The sequence below is a fragment of the Hylobates moloch genome, unplaced genomic scaffold, assembly GCF_009828535.3.
Source record: "Hylobates moloch isolate HMO894 unplaced genomic scaffold, HMol_V3 SCAFFOLD_7, whole genome shotgun sequence".
Lineage (NCBI taxonomy): Eukaryota > Metazoa > Chordata > Mammalia > Primates > Hylobatidae > Hylobates > Hylobates moloch.
In genome coordinates, this window is record NW_026652282.1 from 12443494 (window position 1) to 12461474 (window position 17981).

The window sequence follows — 17981 nt, forward strand, 5'->3', positions numbered from 1 at the left end:
TGCCACATAAATAAGTTGAATTTATACAAGCAGAGAGTAGAATGGTGGTTGCCAGGGGCTGGCGTGGGTGGGGGGAGATGTTGCTCAAAGATACAAAGTTTCTTTTAGACAAAAGGAATAAGTTTGGGCAATCTATTGTATAGCATGATGACTATAGTTAATAATTATGTACTGCATACTTGAAAATTGCTAAGAGAGTAGATCTTAAATGGTTTTCCCCTAAATTAAGTATGTGATCTCATCCCCTAAAATAAGTATGTGAAGTGATAAATATGTTAATTATTTGATTTAGCCATTTCATAATATATACATATATCAAAACATCACCTTATATGCCATAAATATATACAACCTTTATTTGTTAACAACACCTTAATAAAATAAAACAAGCATTTAATAAAATCCCAAGCAATGAGTTGGTGAATTGGAGAAGTTTCTACGGTATGATGGAAAATATCAAGATATTTTCCACAATATCTTGGTGGAAAAGAGATCCTTTCCCAGCACCTCTTAATCATAGCAATGGCTTAAGCCGATCTTGGATAATAATAATTACTGTTTATTTAGTGTACACTATAACCTAGGTACTTTATACACATTTATGTCAGTCAATCCTCATGAAAGCCCTGTGAAACATCATCTCCCTGTTGCAGATGGAGAAACTGAGATCCCTGGAAATCAGGTGACTCAACTAAGATTATACAGGTAAAGGGCACAGCTGGTATTTGAGTTTACCTAGTTTGGGCTCCATTGGTTGCATACTTGCCACTCAGTGTCCCTGAATAATTAATATAACGGTGTTATTGGCAAAGATAACAGAATTGTTAAAGCTTTGCTGAGAAATTTCCTTAATAGTAAGTTTAAATATATATATGTGTGTGTTAGATGACTCCGGCACTCTCTCCATAGAAGCAGAATGGTGACTTAGATAATCCCATGGTCCCTCCAGGTCTTCTAAGTTTAAGATTCTGTACCACAAAAACTATGTTTATTATTATCTCATGTATGGATTAGATTGTTGAACATTCTTTTGACTGTCTTCCTCGAAACTAAAGGTTTTGGGAGCAAATCCTATCTTTTCCATGATTAGAAAGGGCTTTCATTGCAATTTTCAGGGCTCTCCCCACTTCACACTGCACCCTCTCCTCACATTTGAAGCAACATTTTGTCCAGGAGAAACCCACCACAAATTGTGTCAAACTTAAAACACAACAAACAATTTATCTTCAGAAGGTTGTCATAATTTTCCTGACTATATTTGCTAATTATTGATGCTCTGCCGGTTTACACAAGAGATGTGTCCATCTGCTTTCCCAGTTTGAACATGAAATAAATTTGTGAAGGCAAGGTTGTCACAACAGCTTCACTTCTCCCAGGCAACAAATTATGATGCTACACACCCAATTATTATATTACTGCAGAATCTGCTCAGAAGGAAAGAGATAGCTGATCCCAGCACAAACTAGCTGAAAGGCCAGCAAATGGCAAGATCATAAAATAATAGTAACAGCTAACACTTATTGAGCACTCACTGTGTGCCAGACACCACTCTAAGCACTCTATGTATTAACTCTTTTCATCCCACCAAGTTAATTATTTCCAGTACACCTCACTGTCACTCTAGAAAAGTTATCTATTCAGAAACAGTAAAGATAAACTTAACCAGCTTGACTCTAGCACCACAACTTATATTCTCCTAAGCTCAGTTTCCCTGATTCACTGTGCTTCCTGACATCCATATAGTTAATGGATTATATACAAGGGCAGAATCTAAGAGATAAATATGTTGAGTCTAAGCAATCTATCTCCAGAGTCCATTCTTCTAACTCCTACACTATACTGTACTAGTGAGGAAATTAGAAACCAAGTAGACGGAGTGAATTCACTAATGTTACAGTTGTTAGAACACAGAATCACAGCATCTCAAGATTAATACAAAACAAAAATATTAAACACAGGTATTCAAGCATTGCATGAGAATATTTCTCAATATTTTCAAAAGAAAAACCAAAATGAACATCTTGTACCAAGTCTCTTTGCATTACATGCCATGCCAAGATTATCAAAAAAATCAGGTAAGTGTAACTTGATCCTAATCTTTGAATTTAATTTGAGGACTAGACATAAACCATATTTATTTCATAGCATTTTACTTATCATTTGTGAATAAAATTACAAAGCCCAAGATTTAAAATTATTACCTTCTGTTAGTTACTAGGGTGAAACATATGGAAAGTAGTAAACTTCAAGAGGAGCATTTAGTCAAACACATACTTACTTAGCCAAACACATCCCACATGTCCCATGTAAGAACCAACACTTTTAAAAATCATGCCCCTGTTATTTTCAAATGCATGTCACTGTAATTACCACTTACCAGAATTATTCTTCCTTAATATCAGAAAGGAAGGTTTATAAGCATTAAAGTCTAGTGAAAAGCTGAGGATTTTCCCATCTTCCCCCCTGGATTAGAGGTACTGGTTAACAAAATCATGCTGAGAAATCCTGTCTTCTTTTCTTCTCCACTACCTCAGTAACTTCCCCACAGGTCTTAAATTCCCTCTTGAAGCAGTATCAGTAATTTAGACATTGAAGTTTACAAGTGCCTCCAGAATCTAGGTAAATGAACTCAAGAAGTGAAACTCTACCTATAAATTGTTAAATTGAAAGCTCTCAAACTCAATGAATAAGAATGACCTGAGTATTCATTAAAATGCATCCCTTCAGAGATTCTAATTTAGTGGGTCTGCAATAGGGCCAAGGAACCTACATGTTAAACAAGTGTTCCAGGTGATGTCTGATGCTGAGAGCTGATTTAAAGGCCATGAGCAACACAGCTCTATTCAATATCATAGGCACACAAGGGATGAGTGTCCATCAAAGGGAAGGAAGTATAAAACAGTACAAAGGCATCTGGGACAAGACGGTAGCCTGCATGCACTGGGCTAAGAGGTAAGCCAAGGTAGGGAGGCATGGAACTATGAAACTGCTGGCATTTGGATGTGGATGACTACCAAAGATTAACTCTGCCTACCCAAAAAGTCTGTTTAGCTCCTTATATCTAGCTTACAAAATCACAACACAGATATTAAAATCAAGCCTGGATATGAAACATTTATGTGGTACAGAATAGAGGGAAAGGTAGTCATGGAAGGAGCCTAGTTAAGTAAGGGACATAGGACTCTAAAATATATCTAAAGAAAAGAGCATAAGTGATATTTTTGAAAATCACCAATTTTTTCAAAGTTTCAAATTTAAGGCATTATCTTCAGCCAGAGGAAAATCCTCTCCTGATGTGTCCAAGTCATGAGGAAATAAGAAAATGCTCTTTCAATCACTCCTTTTAAATATCTTACCTTCTACGTTGCCAGATCCCTGATAAAATCAGTAGTACAATTGCAACTATGACGATGCAAAATATCACACCAAATATAATAATCCAGATGGGCACAGATGGGTCCATGGGTGGTGCAAGTGTGGAAGGGATTTTTAAAAATTCCAGAGTTTGGTCATTTAGAAAGAAGGCATTGTTGATCCGGTTCTTGTTCATTCTAAAATGCAATGATAATTAAAAATAAACAAAATAAGACAGAAAAAAAAACTATTAAGACAAAGTACAAACCTGTTTCTCCATGATTATAAATATCTCTATAAACAAAGCATCCTCCTGGCAGGAGACTTCAAGTTGACTAAAAAGTTTGCTGAGGGCAATCACGCCATAGTTTCTCTTAAGGTACAACACTAGCTGCCAGAGGGATACCCATGTATCCATTGCTGCCCCCATTGTTGTGAATGTCCAGAAGTCCTGAGCTTTGAGCGCTGCCCACCATGTTTTATTTCCTGACAGGTAGTAAGGCAGAAGGAGGGACTCGTCTCTGGAGGTAGGGCTCTAACCCTGGACCAAATTGAGGACTAACTAAAACAGAGCTAGGGGGCGGCAGGGAAGCAGCTTTCCATCAGACATGCCCACCAGTGTGCCATGTCAGTTTACCATTGCCATGGCAACACTTGGGAGTTACCACCCCTTTCCATGGCAATGATGTGATGACCCCAAAGTTATTACCCTTCCCTAGAAATTTCTGCATAAACTGCTCCTTAATCTACATGTAATTAAAAGTGGGTATAAATATGACTGCGAAACTGCCCTGAGCTGCTAGTCTCTGCCTACAGGGTAGTCCTGCTCTGCAGGAGCAGTCACAGAGCAGTAACATCACCAGAGCTATAATACTGCCTCTTCAATAAAGTTGTTTTCTTCTACTTCTGGCTCTCTCTTGAATTTTTTTTCCTGGGCAAAGCCCAGAATCCTCATGGGCTAAGCCTCAATTTGGGTTTCACCTGTCCTGTGTGAGTAGCATCTAGATTAGAATGACAAAGCTCTATTTAAGGTGGCTTACATAAATATCACAGCCCCCAAAAGTAAAATTACATGTAAAATATGGGTGATGAATAGGAGAAGTAAAGAAAACCAGAAGCAAAAACGAAAACATGAACCAGGAGTGGCTTCAAATTCACCAACTTGATCTTGATCTTTTTTTTCATTAATTCAACAAACATTTGCCAAAAACTTACTAAATATCAAATACTGTGCTAGATGCTAGAGATACCACGTGAAATTAAAGTACCAAGGAGCTTATGGTCTAGAAGGGTGACAGATTAGTAGATCCACAACCACAGTGTGGTACAAAATGTTCTGTGAAAGAGGTAAATACGGGCACAGTGTGAGCAGAGGGAAGGGCCAAGTACACCATTGTGAGAAGTCAGAGCTGTTTTGCTGTGGAGGCCATTTTTGAGCTCTGTTTTGAGGGACAAGTAGGAGTTTTTAGACCAAAGTATGTAATGAGCACAGGAATGGAGACAAGGTAAAGTAAGACTTGTTCAGCAAACTCCAAGTAGTTCCATAGGACTAAAGACATTAATGATTTAGGAGTTCAAAAGCTTAGAAAAATGTTACTTTTCCTAGGAAATATCTGCATTTTTAGTGGTGGTGGCAGTTAAGGAGAGGTTGGTAGCAAAGACTTATTTAATTGAAACCAAATAAGTGAATTTCTAACTGTAAACTGGAGAGTCCTTGGAGATATTTTATGACTTTTACTGAATTCATATTATGCAAGCTGCCTTTGTCTACCTCTAGAGCAGTCCTGGAAAACAGAAATATAATGTGAGCTTCGTGTGACTTAAAATTTTCTAGTAGCTGCACTAAAATAAACAGATGAAACTAATTTTAATAATGTATTTTTGTCCAATATATCCAAGAAAATGTAATTTCAACATGTAATCAGTATCAAGTTGACTTTGCATGCTTGTTTGTTTGTTTGTTTTTTGAGACAGGAACGATCATGGCTCATTGCAGCCTCAAACTCCTGGGCTCAAGCAATCCTCCCGCATCAACCTCCCAAGTAGATAGGACCACAGGTGTGTGCCACCACACCTGGCTGTGTGTGTGTGTAGACAGGGTCTTGCTATATTGCCCAGGCTGGGGCTCCACATTTTATTTTGTACAATGCCTTTGAAATTTGGCTTATGTTTTATACTGTGAGCACACCTGACTTTGGACTAGCCACATTTCAGGTGCTTAATAACCACATTTGGCTGGTGGCTATGGTACTGGACAGCCCAAGTCTACAGCCTGATAGTATGGCTTGAGAATCTCTGCAGGCCAGCACCAGGCTATCAGGAAAGACCTCCTTTAGCAAATAAATATCTATGCTGTGGCATGATTATTCATGGATGTGAAAGTGAACTCTAGCCAGATAATCTACAACAAGGGATTTTTATCCAACAATGGAATATTTTATTTTGTCATAACCTAATATTGAACATCTGAGAGCACAAACTTTTCCACAAAATAATGAAACCCACTGCTAAGATATAACTCAGAGAAAAATGAGAAGTTGCTCTGCATTCTCATTCTATCTTCCTAGTTGGTTAACCCTTTGTTACTCGCTCACTCTAGGCTTGGAATGTATTCTATCGTCTCACAGACCGACTGGAAGTTCTAGCTCAGGTACATATTAAATCTGCTCCACCACTGGAATCACCAATTGGCATCAAGCATCATTTATATCTTTCAGCCAAGAGTGGTGTTGAATTAGGCCAGGCCCTCACAAAAGAACTAAAACAGACATCTTGGAATTAGTTGGTCACTCCTTTACCTCATACCATGTATACTCTGTATTGGTAAAAAGTCCAGTACTCTGTTTTGCCCATTTCAACTATTTTACTTGAAATGAGAATTCTGTAATTCTCATTCTGTTGGCTATCCCCACTTCCTAAATAGTTTATCCTGCTAGGACCTTTGAAATAGACATTTTGTGAACAAATTCATGTGCTTTCTGGACCTTCACCCTAAGCACTTTGTGTAAAGGAATGACCAACCAATTCTAAGATGTCTGTTTTAGTTCTTTGTGTACTCTGGTAAACAGGAAAAATCACTGAATATGGTGGCAGGATGCCTAGGTTCAAGTCCTCACTCTTTCTCTTTCTAGCATGGTGGCCTTAACAAATCAATTAATCTCCCTGAGCCTCAGTTTCTTCATTTATAAAGGAGAGATAATAATAATTACTGAAAAATTATTGGTGTTGGCTGGGTGCAGTGGCTCATGCCTGTAATCCCAGCACTTTGGGAGTCTGAGGCAGGAGGATCGCCTGAGGCCAGTTCAAGGGCAGCCTGGGCAACATAGTGAGACCCTGTCTCTAAAAAAAAAAAAAAAAAATTTAAATTAGCCAGGCATAGTGGCACATCCCTGTAGTCCCAGCTACTCAGGAGGCTGAGACAAGAGGATCACTTGAATCCCAGGAGTTCAAGGCTGCAGTGAGCTATTACCATGCTACTGTACTCTAGCCTGGGCAACAAAGCCAGACTCTGTCTCTTAAAAAGAAAACAAAAAAACTGTTGGTGTCATTATTAAATGCCACAGATGCATAAGAACATTCCTTGTGAACCAAAAAGTGGTATGCAAATACTAGGTGGAACTAGTATTATTTTGCCCAATCACTTAGATTCTTCAGCCTTGAAATTCCTATTATTTGCTCTCTAAACACCATCTCCTTTTTTTCATTATATCCTTCCTTTGTTGTATAGTTTCCTTTATTTTCATCCAATCCTGATGTGCCCTACTAATTACCTAACATAAATTCTCATTCTGTTGGCTATCCCCACTTCCTAAATAGATTCTCCTGCTAGGACCCTTGAAACAGACATTTTGTTGTGAACATATTCATGTATTAATACTTCCCAGACCTTCACCCTAAGCACTCACTCTTCCTCCTCCTATCAACTGAAGGACTGGTTTAACCCAGTGCCTTCATTTTCCTTGTAGCCCTCACAGATCGATCACAAGATATGAATAAAATCTTTTTTCACATGAAATACGATATTTATAATTCTTACTCCCTAAGTGGTGAAAGTCTTAACAGTATTCTTAGTGGCCAAAGTGAAGAAGCAATTTAGTTCAAACTTTCTTGTTAGGGCAGATTCAATCATTTCCAATTGGTATAAATCCTCAGTGCCTTTGCTTCAGCAAAAGAAGTAGATGATGTTCACAAAAACCTTTGACATTTGATTATATACTCATTATCTTAAGTGTTAACGTTCTACAGAGAGCTAATGAGTTATTCCAGTAGGTATTTATCCTTGGTAAAAAGAATAATATGTATTTCAGTAACTTGTAAATCTTGTGTGGGGAGAGCTACTTTGTTTTGTTCTAGTTTATTTCCTGAGCTCATTTTTTGAGTATATCTTTGCCCAACATCAATCACATGTGGTATTTGAAGTTTTGACACATACTAAAGGCACAGTAATTGAAAGAAATACAAGTTGCATCCTCCTAATTCTTGAAAGTCTCAAATTCGTTTCACTTTTGAGTTTCTTACGATCATAAGGAGGGGAGGAGTACAACTGTCGGGAAGTCGGGAAAAATTGTAAAATATTTGAAATGGACAAAACAGAGTACTGGACTTTTTCCTGATTGTCCTGCTGAGAGCACCTTTCTAGGCAATTGCCATCTCTTATGGTCTTTGAGCTACTTTGCAAATCCATAAGTTCTTGAAAACTAACATAATGTAAACGATTCTTGTCCATAGAAAATCAAATGAACTGTGTCTAGTGGAACATAATTGGTTACTGCCTGAAAAACAGACTGATGCATCCTTGTGTAAATGCATTTTGCCATTCCTCACTTTCTATATATGGGTGGTTCCTTGAAGTCTCCTTGAAAAAGAATTTAACATCTTACTAGTGCCCTCATTAACTAATGAGATAATAACATTTTTGATAGTAATAATGTTTAGTTTGCATGAGAGTCATGATTTTACCTTTTTTTAAAAAAAATTATCTTTTTAAAGTAAAGACTATATATTGACTGAAAAATGTAAGCTATTGGGTCCCTAACTTCTGCTTACTCAATGCTGGTGGTACCACCACCCCCTCCAGCTGTGACAATAAAAATGTCTCCAGACATTGCCAAATGTCTCCTTGAAAGCAAAACTGCCCCTGGATGAGAACTACTGATCTATACTCATCTCTAACAGAAACTAACAAAATGAAATCTTTGTCATTTTAATAAATAATTCATGTGTGAAACAGATAAAACTCTTCAATATCTATTTTTTAAAACAGTTGAATTAATCAGCAAGTTGATTGACTAATATAAGGCATATTTAAGGGTGATTACCTTATGGCTGACTGCACCTCAACAGCAGGAAGGGTGTGATTTTTTGAAGGGTCTGTAACCACAAACCAGAATGATACCCTCCGGGTTACATTGCAAAGTAGGACATGGGAAATTCTGCAGACAGTGGAAAGAAAAAATATATGAGAAGAATATCATACCCAATGGCATTAAACCGTTCACTCTGATGCTATTACTATCTTAAGAGACACCTTAGCTATGTTTAAAAAGTCATTTCTACCATTATGAAGAATGATCTCAGTAAGAAGAAAATTATATAGGAAATTCCCATTGTTTCAAAATCATATACTTGGGGATCATTCCTTATAGTGAATAATAGGGAATCTGCCAAAAAATAATAATAGTCAGTGGAGAGCATTAGGGATCTCATTCTCCATCACCGGTTGGTGACAGCCCCTGTTTCCCCAATGCTTGGCCCTCTCTGAACCATAGAAACCTTTGGTATTTTCTCATTCAACTCTTTTTAGTGCCCCGCCCATTCAGTCTTCCACCTCTCAGATTCAGAGAGGATCTGCTGCCCTCTCATGATTCAGTACTTGCTCTGTCTGCATCTACTGTCTCTCTTCCACCCCAGCATCAGGGCCAAGACAAAAGGCACCTTCTGTGTGTACTTTTGAAGAAAAAGTTCTCAAAAACAAGTTTCTTTTACATCGCCTTGAACGAACCTCCAAACTTAAACACTATAATCAATTCACGAGCAGTCTTTGAACTCTTTGTTTTGCAGTTACAGACTTTTCAACTGCAAATTGGAAATGTGACTCACTCTCCTCTGTATTACCATTAAAAGTGAAAAGGGAGAAATGACAGTAGTGTTCAGAGAGAGACAATCTATACATGGATGTAATCAGGCTGGAAATTATAGGAGTCCACATAAAATCAACATTGCCAATGCTAAAACAAAACTTGATGGCTTTCCCAGTTTACTTAAGAGCAAAATTGCAAAAAGCAACATTAACATCCATCCTAGAAGAATCTGATAGGAGTAAAGGATTTGTTCAGAGCCTCCAAGTGTATTGTGATCATTTTCACACTGATCAAAGAGAGCACCCTTCTGTCAACAGGTATCTGCAGTTTTCAGGACCTGGCAGAAATTATTCTATGTTCTGTCTTTAAAGGTCAGGTACAAAAGTAGAGGCAGCTGCCAGGCCCCTCTGCCCAGAGCTGAGTGTCTGGGACCATGAGTGGGAAGGATTGAGGCTTGAGCCTCCTTGGTCCGCCAGGCAGCATGGGGCGCCACCCGCCCCTTCTGCAGCTGCGCGCCGCAAAGCTCTGGCCTGGCCGTGGCCTCCTGCCCCCTGCGACACTTGGTGGCCAGACCGTACCCGGCACATGGCGCCTCGTGCACTTTCTGACATTTTGATACCAAGGGTCGCTGGTCACTGAGCCCCGACACTTGATCTCTGGCCCTGACCGCAGATTTCGGAAACTTCTGGCAGCCCAGTGTCTACTGGAAGGCCCAACCCACTGCCCTGCTCTCATGGGCAGCTACCTGAGCGGCTTCCTGGGCTGGCTCTGGGCCAGAAAGCCGCCCCCCACCCCCTCTACCCCCGCGCCAGAAGCACTGGGCCCTACTGTCCAGGCCCTTCCTCAGCTCCCAGGTCCAGGAGAACTGCAAGGTCACCTACTTCCACGAGAAGCGCGGGGTCTGCATTCGGCCCCTCCCCACCGCTCCTCCCAGCTGGGACTACGCCTGCATCCGCATCCGGAGAGAGATGGTCCCCGCCCGCATCCACATCCGAAGAGAGATGGTCTCCAACGCCTGGAGGTGCTTTCCCAACAGGCTGCCGCTGCTGTGCAACATCAGGCCTAATTTCTCTGAGGCTCGCCTGGCCTACATGAAGCGGTGGCTTTGGACCGCCCGCCACCCCACCAGCCTGTCTCCAGCCTGGTGACCATGAAAATCGCCTCGCTCGAGCGCAGAGGGAGCCTGACACCCAGGCCATCTGCCTTCAGGTCTGTGATGAGAGACGGAGTGGCCCGTTCCGTTGTACCCAGGTTTAGGCCGCTGAGCAGAGCCCCCACTCCCAGGCAGCGTTGTCTCAATCCTTCCTGGCAGCCACCTGCCCTGCTGAGGATATGTGGCCGCCAGGCGCCCAGTCGCCGCAGGAGTGCTGGGCCTGCGGGTAGCTCTGCCCTGACACCTCAGGCTTGCCTGTACTTGGAAGGAGGTTCGCCAGGGGGGCCCTGAGCCTCTGAGCACACCCAGCCTGCTGCCCGGCTCCAAGAGTCAGGCCCCTGCCACCACCTCCTGAGCCTCCAGCCCTCAGCACCTTCACCCTACTGACCGCGGTTCCACCCCCACACCAGCCACCGGCCCCACCAGGGCACTTCCCACTGCTCCAGTCGACCACTCAACGAGCCCCAGGCCCACCTCTCCTCTCCCTTAAAGCCCTTCCCTTGCCCTAGCCCATTCGCTCCTGCCTTCTCCCTGGGGACAGAAGGCATGCTTCTCCCCAGTTTCCCCAGTTTCTGCAATAAAATGTTTGTTGTTGTTAATAATAATAGGTGTCTTTATTATAGAGATTGTCATATTCTTTCTTTCAAAGACGACACCATGGTTTCTCCAGCTTGGCACTACTACTTGGGCCAGATGGTTCTTTCTTGTTGGTGGGGGGAGGGGAAGGGGGAGGGAGGAGGGGGAAGCTGTCTTGTGCATTGCAGGGCCTTAGCAACATCCCTAGCCTCTCACTTCTAGGTGCCAGCAGCACACTCGCAGTACTGACTATCAAAAATGGCTCCAGGCGTTGCCAAATACTCCCTGGGAGGGTAGAGCGGTCAAAAGTCATACTGGTGGAGAACCACTGAGGAACAGTGACCTCTACTGGCAGAAACAGGCAAGCCTAGTCCCCCAAAATGTGCGGTTTTCTAATACATATTAAAGACCTAGGGACAAACCAAATGAAGTGGCGCATGCTGGACAGAACACATTTTCACCAGTTTTCTAGAATGCTGGGGGTGTGAATGATTCCTGTGGTCTGGTCTTACTAGCAATCAGGAAATGCAAAATTGTTACAAATGAGCTACTATTTTAAACGTTTCAAATTGGCAACAATTTAAAAGTTAATACCAGGGGCTGGTAAAGACGCATGGAATTGGAATCCCAGGTGACACTGTGGAAGCAAGGAATCCAGCCACTCTGGAATGGCATTTGGAAGTGATTCCCAGAACAGAAAACGCAGCTACCAGAAACTGTGTGGCACACATACACAGACACTGGTGAGGATGTTCTTTGCGGCACTCGTCACCATAGCAGAGAATTGGAACAACCCAAATGTCCATCAGTACGGGACTAAAGTAAATATAGTATATGCTGTCACGGGAATACTGTTCCACAGATTAAAGGAAAGAAATAGCCCAGGGTTTCTCAACATCAGCACGATCAGGCCAGATAATTTTATGTTGTGAGGATACTATGTGCTTTCCAGGTTGTTTAGCAGCAAATCTGAGCTCTATCTACCAGGTATCAGGACTACCTCCAATTGTGACAATCAAAAATGGCTACAAGTGTTCCCAAATATCCCCTGAAGGACAAAATCACCCCCTGGTGGCAACCATTGAGCTAGAGCTACATATTTTTTTAAATAAAAGAATAAATCTCAGCCCAGCACGGTAGCTCACGCCTGTAATCCCAGCACTTTGGGAGGCTGAGGGGGGCAGATCACGAGGTCAGGAGTTTGAGACCAGTCTGGCCAGCATGGTGAAACCCCATCTCTACAAAAAATACAAAAATTAGCTAGGCATGGTGACGCACACCTGTAATCCCAGCTACTTAGGCGGCTGAGGCAGGAGAATCGCTTGAACCCGGGAGGCGGAGGTTGCAGTGAGCCGAGATCGTGCCACTGCACTGCAGCCTGGGCAACAAACAAGACTCTGTCTCAAAAAAAAAAAAAAAACAATAAATCTCAAAAATACACCATCAAGTGAAAAAGATAAGAGGTAAAATATGATGCGTAGTACATAACATTTATATAAATTAAACAAATACCAAATAGAATTTCAGGCATAAAAGGCCAGAAATCATGTAAAGAGTCATTTAGTTACTTTGCCTGTATTATTCTTTCCATATAAAGCCTCTTTAAATACTGTTCAAACATGAATTTCATGGTATTCCCCATTAGAGAGCCACAGAATACAGCTGTAAACACAGCAAAGTCCTTTATCTCGTGGAGCTTGCTAAGGAGGTGGAGACAAAAGATAAACAAGTAAATAAATGCATACACTGTGGAGGTGTGGAGTAAGTACTATAAAGAAAAAAAAAATAAAAGGAAGGGCATACAACTCTATCAACACAACTATGGCCCCAAATACTTTCCTCTGTCCCCATCACTATGGAACTACACCATGAATTCAAGTTCTTTAAATTTATTCAAGTTTCCAATGGGTGGCAACTCATACTTTAACACATTACCTCAGCAAATAAAATGAAAATGTTTTATCTACTTAGAAATAAAGATTTCCAAAAGATTAAAATTGTTGCTGAAAATATTAAACCTTACATTTTCAATGGAGACAGTTATTATTAGATAGAAAAAGTTCCTGGACTGAAACTCTTTAACAAAGCTTTTATTTGGAAATTTACTACCTGCCAAATGGTGGTCTTGAGACAAGTCATTTCGATGTCTATAAGTTACTAGGAAGGGCTTGAGCTCTTAGTGTGTCAATGGGGGTGTGCTGTTGGCATTTTGGGTGGGAATGTTATGGGTAACTGTCTTGAGCCATTCACCACACTGATTATCTCTCTTCCCCACCCTTTAAATGCCACAGCACTCTACAGTCATAGATATAACCCCCATACAGATCCCATTTCCTTATACTCCATGGGCAGGGGGCGGTCAGTACCAAGTAAGAAACACTTCTAAATCTCTTCAAAAGTTTCAAGGTCATGAAAACAAAGGAAGGCAGACAAAGTGTCACAGAGTGGATCAGACTAAGGAGAAACAGATTCTTAAATAGAAAAAGGACATTAGTAGAAAAAGTGAACCAACGTGAATTTCTTTGTTTGGATAAGTCTACCGTGGTTATTTAACATGATATCATAAGGGAAATGGGGTTAGAGCAGGGTTTCTCAATAGCACTATTAACATTTTAGCCTGGATAATTCTAGGTTGTCGGGGACTGTCTATGGTTTTGTATGATATAAAGCACCATCCCTAGCCTCTACATACTAGATGCCAGTAGCACATCCAATTGTGAAAACCAAAATGTCTCCAGAAATTGCCAGATATCCTTGGGAGCAATTGCGGGGAAACCCCCCACCAAGTGTTGAGAACCACTGGTATGTAGGGCCTCACTATATTAACTTTTTAACTCTTTTGTAAATCTTTTTTTAATTAAATACACAGACATATACATACATATAAGAGCAAAGCAGTTATTTAAAAAGTTGCCTGGGCACAGTAAAAGTATCTACAAGAAAAATAAAAACTAGGCAACGTTTTAATGCTCTTGACTAGCTTCGCTGATAAGGAGATAACAGATTTAAAAAATTTGTTTGATATTAAGAAAGCTGTATTCAAATGCCAGATACTGGTACCCACCAGCATAAGGATGGTATTAATAGTTACCTGAAATTTTTTAAAATTCTTTCTGTTTTGCATTCAGATGTAAAATTATTTATTATGATGACTTCCATCGTACTAGTTTCTTAAGCATCATTTCTCTAAGATTGATATAAAGAGAAAAGGTAAATAGTTTTGGCTGTTCGTGGTCTTCTTCAACAGGAGAATGTTGTGTCCTTCCTACATGATGTTTCTGTCCAAATATGTAACTCCTCTCAAGATTCTAAGCAAACAAAAAGGTAACCTAATGTTCAACAAATGTCACCAACAGATATATAACTCTACAGACGTGTTTATATTTTGTTCACATACAGGCAGTTGAACTAGGAATTAATAAGCCACTTCCCACAGTAGCAATGTTGTGGGAAGGGGGCCAGGGGAAAGCCTAGCCCTGCTCCGAAGGCAGCAAAGGCTGTATATGAAGATGGAGACACACTCTGGGCTGGCGCTTCCTACTTGCTTGGATGATGCTTTCAGAAACTAACTGATAACTTGGCTTCCCCAAGAGTAAGAAACCAAGGTCCAACAAGAGCTAACACCCAGGCAACAGGGAACTGCTTCTACTCTGGCCATTGTGTGCCAAATCCACCATGGGAGCATCCTCCTGTGGGACTGAGGTGAAAAAGAGAAAGAAATTGGGGGGATGGGGGGACGTGGTTTTCTTGTGTCCACTGCACCTCAATAGACAGGCTTCTGGTTTAAGAGCCAGGATGTTAAACATGCTTCATTCACTCACAACTATTTACTAAGAGCTAACCTTGATTAGCCAGTATGGTTAGGGATATGGTTAGGAAAAGAGTTCCTACTACAGCGGCCTTTAGATTCTGTGCCCCATCCCATGCAGGAATTTAGTGATGCTAAGACTCTTGAAAACCAAGACCAGAGTCTTGAGCCCACCAGAGCATTAAATACCAAAGTGGAAGCCAGTAACCCCCATGGTGGCAGAATTTGCACATAGTTCCATGCCCTGTGTGAGAATAGACCCAGGACATGGGGAGGACAAACCGCTTCTAGATTTCACATGGCTTGTCTGCATTCTTTGTCAGGAGGGTTTCTAATCCCTGCCCTGATTTGAACTTCATGATCTCCAAGCAAAGAGCACCTGTTTTAATTTGATCAGTTGCAGGGTCACTAGGGAGACTATCAAATATTTTGTCCATTTGCAGCAGATTTCTCTGTGCCCTGGGACATGAGGACATGAGGCCCAAGTCTGTCCTGTGCTGTAAGCTCCCATATTCCTGAAGCTTGGCCCACATTGATTCAGTTAATGATTGGGGGGAAAAACGGATGGATGAAAGAAGGTTAACATCTCAGTGCTTCTGACATTATTCCCAGAGAGACAAACTGAGGAAGTAAATTGGTCCAGGGCTGTAATAACAGAAAAGAGAGGCAGGGAAGGAAGGAGATTACTTTCCTGAAACTTTGTCTACTCACCTACAAATACTCAGATAACAAAACAGCACACAGAACTCTCTGGTAAAAGAAGAATCCTGAATATACTGTAGATGAAAGTAGCCAAGAAGAACTGTAAATGTGAGGGCAGAAAGTTGGTGCTAAAAAGGTAGTAACATGAAGAATGACTGCACATAGTTCTGTAATTTATGTATTAAGGAACCAAAGGATACAAATTTCTTCCAGTTATAGATTATGTGCAACTAATGTGACTTCTCCATGGCCTTTCTTCCAAATGTGACTACACTGAATGTCCTCCAAGATTTGTACAGAATGAAAAATTGATCAACCAACAAGCATTTCTTGAGCTAAACATGTCTTTTTTTTTTTTTTTTTTTTTTGAGACGGAGTCTCGCTCTGTCGCCCAGGCTGGAGTGCAGTGGCGCAATCTCGGCTCACTGCAAGCTCTGCCTCCCGGGTTCACGCCATTCTCCTGCCTCAGCCTCTCTGAGTAGCTGGGACTACAGGCACCTGTCACCACGCCCAGCTAATTTTTTGTATTTTTTAGTAGAGACGGGGTTTCACCGTGGTCGCGATCTCCTGACCTCGTGATCCGCCCGCCTCGGCCTCCCAAAGTGCTGGGATTACAAGCGTGAGCCACCGCGCCCGGCCTAAACATGTCTTTTTAAAGCATGTTTTGATGTCATAAATAAACTGAAATGCCATTAGCACAACTAAATAAAAATCTTACATTTTCAAGATTTTAAATATGAATGAGTCCAATGGAATTATTTTTTGTTGTTAGAGCAACTCAGCAAAACAAAATTCCAATTTATTGTTCATCATATTGTTTCACGCATATGTCAAAGAGGCCAAAAAAATAAATAGCAACTTCACAGACAAAAAAAAAAAAAAAAAAAAAAGGCAGGGAGAGGAGTGAGAAACCTTTTATCTTTGGCCTTTTTAACCATCTCATACAAACTTATAGTACCACTAAGTTCATACATAAAAAAAGATACTGGAACACTCAGAATAAGATTTTGTTGTTGTTGTTGTTGTTTTTGCTTTTCTTCAAGGTTTGTTTTTTGTTTGAACTGTATCATGAACATGGTCACACCACAAGTAAAGTCAGAAGTAAGACAGAGAAAGCTCTGAAGGCTGGTTTGATCATCTGAGAGCATTAAAAATGGCTGACCCCTAACAATATGTACAAAAATATACAATGAAAATAACAAATATTGCCGGGCCCAGTGGCTCATGTCTGTAATCCCAGGACTCTTGAGGCTGAGGCGGGCAGATCACCTGAGGTCAGGAGTTCGAGACAGCCTGGCCAACATGGTGAAACCCCGTCTCTACTAAAAATACAAAAATTAGCCAGGCGTGGCAGGAGCCTGTAATCCTTGCTACTCAGGAGACTGAGGCAGCAGAATTGCGTTAACCGAGGAGGTGGAGGTTGCAGTGAGCCAAGATGGCACCACTGCACTCCACCCTGGGTGACAGAGCGAGACTCCATCTCAAAAAAAAATAAATAAACAATGTAAATAAAAAATATGAACAAATTTTTTTCTTAAAGTACTTTTAAGGAAAAAAGCTGAGCTTTGGAAGTTTGGGTTCTTTTTTTTTCCTCCCCTGTTGCAAATTTTTGTGGTTTGGGTTGGGTGGCGAAGGGTGCTTGTCACCTGAAGGCGGCGTTGCCCGGCAGGCCTCTCTACTTCAGGATGACTACACTTAGATTCTGAAACAGGGTGAAGAGTGAATGGATCACGGTGGCCTTTTCTCTTTTTTTCTTTTTTTTAATTTAACTTTTCCTTTTTTGCTGTCTAGTCATCCTCATCAGTCTTCTGCTTCTTGGTATCAACATTGTCATCCTCAGCATCTTCAACTGCCCATTTGCCCATAGCATCCTCAGCTGCCTCATCTTCATCTTCATCCTCTTCCTCACCATCACCTTCTTCCTCCTCCTTTTCCTCCCCATATTCTTCCTATTCTTCTTCTACCTCATTGTCAGCCTCCTGTTTCCCATTTTCCTCATTAGCGTTCCCATTACCAGGACCATCTCTTCCTTTTTCTGCCTCCTCCACAACTTCTTTCTTCTCCTTTAAGACTTTGGTGATGATCTTGGAGCTGGTGTCCACAGTTGCATCTGACATGGTGGGGCACACCAGTAACCAATGCAGTGGACTAAAAAGAAACTGAGAGTTTGGGGACTGGCAATAATGCAGAGTCCGAGAAGGGCGAGTGTGACCGCAGCAAGCTGGAAGCCAAACCCAGAAACAATGCAAATATGGCTTTTCAGAGCAGCCAGTGGGCTGGTGGAATTATTTGAATTCACTTTAATAAT

The 17981-nt window shown here is 41.2% G+C and overlaps 2 protein-coding genes and 1 pseudogene across 2 annotated transcripts in view; all 3 read right to left on the bottom strand.

The window, feature by feature from the left end:
* The window catches only part of ACE2 (angiotensin converting enzyme 2), an 84651-nt gene extending 81169 nt beyond the window's left edge, over nt 1-3482 (bottom strand). Inside the window, exon 1 of the mRNA XM_058441404.1 lies at nt 3357-3482. The gene's annotated coding sequence lies outside the window, so the exon portion shown is untranslated. The remainder of the gene's footprint in view (nt 1-3356) is intronic.
* CLTRN (collectrin, amino acid transport regulator) overlaps nt 1-17981 on the bottom strand; it is a 37322-nt gene that overhangs the window by 8462 nt on the left and 10879 nt on the right. Inside the window, exons 4-5 of the mRNA XM_058441406.1 lie at nt 8673-8786; nt 3357-3551 (exon numbers count right to left, since the gene is read on the bottom strand). Coding sequence (XP_058297389.1) covers nt 3357-3551; nt 8673-8786 — 309 coding nt within the window. The remainder of the gene's footprint in view (nt 1-3356; nt 3552-8672; nt 8787-17981) is intronic.
* LOC116811534 (prothymosin alpha-like) lies at nt 17461-17790 on the bottom strand (annotated as a pseudogene).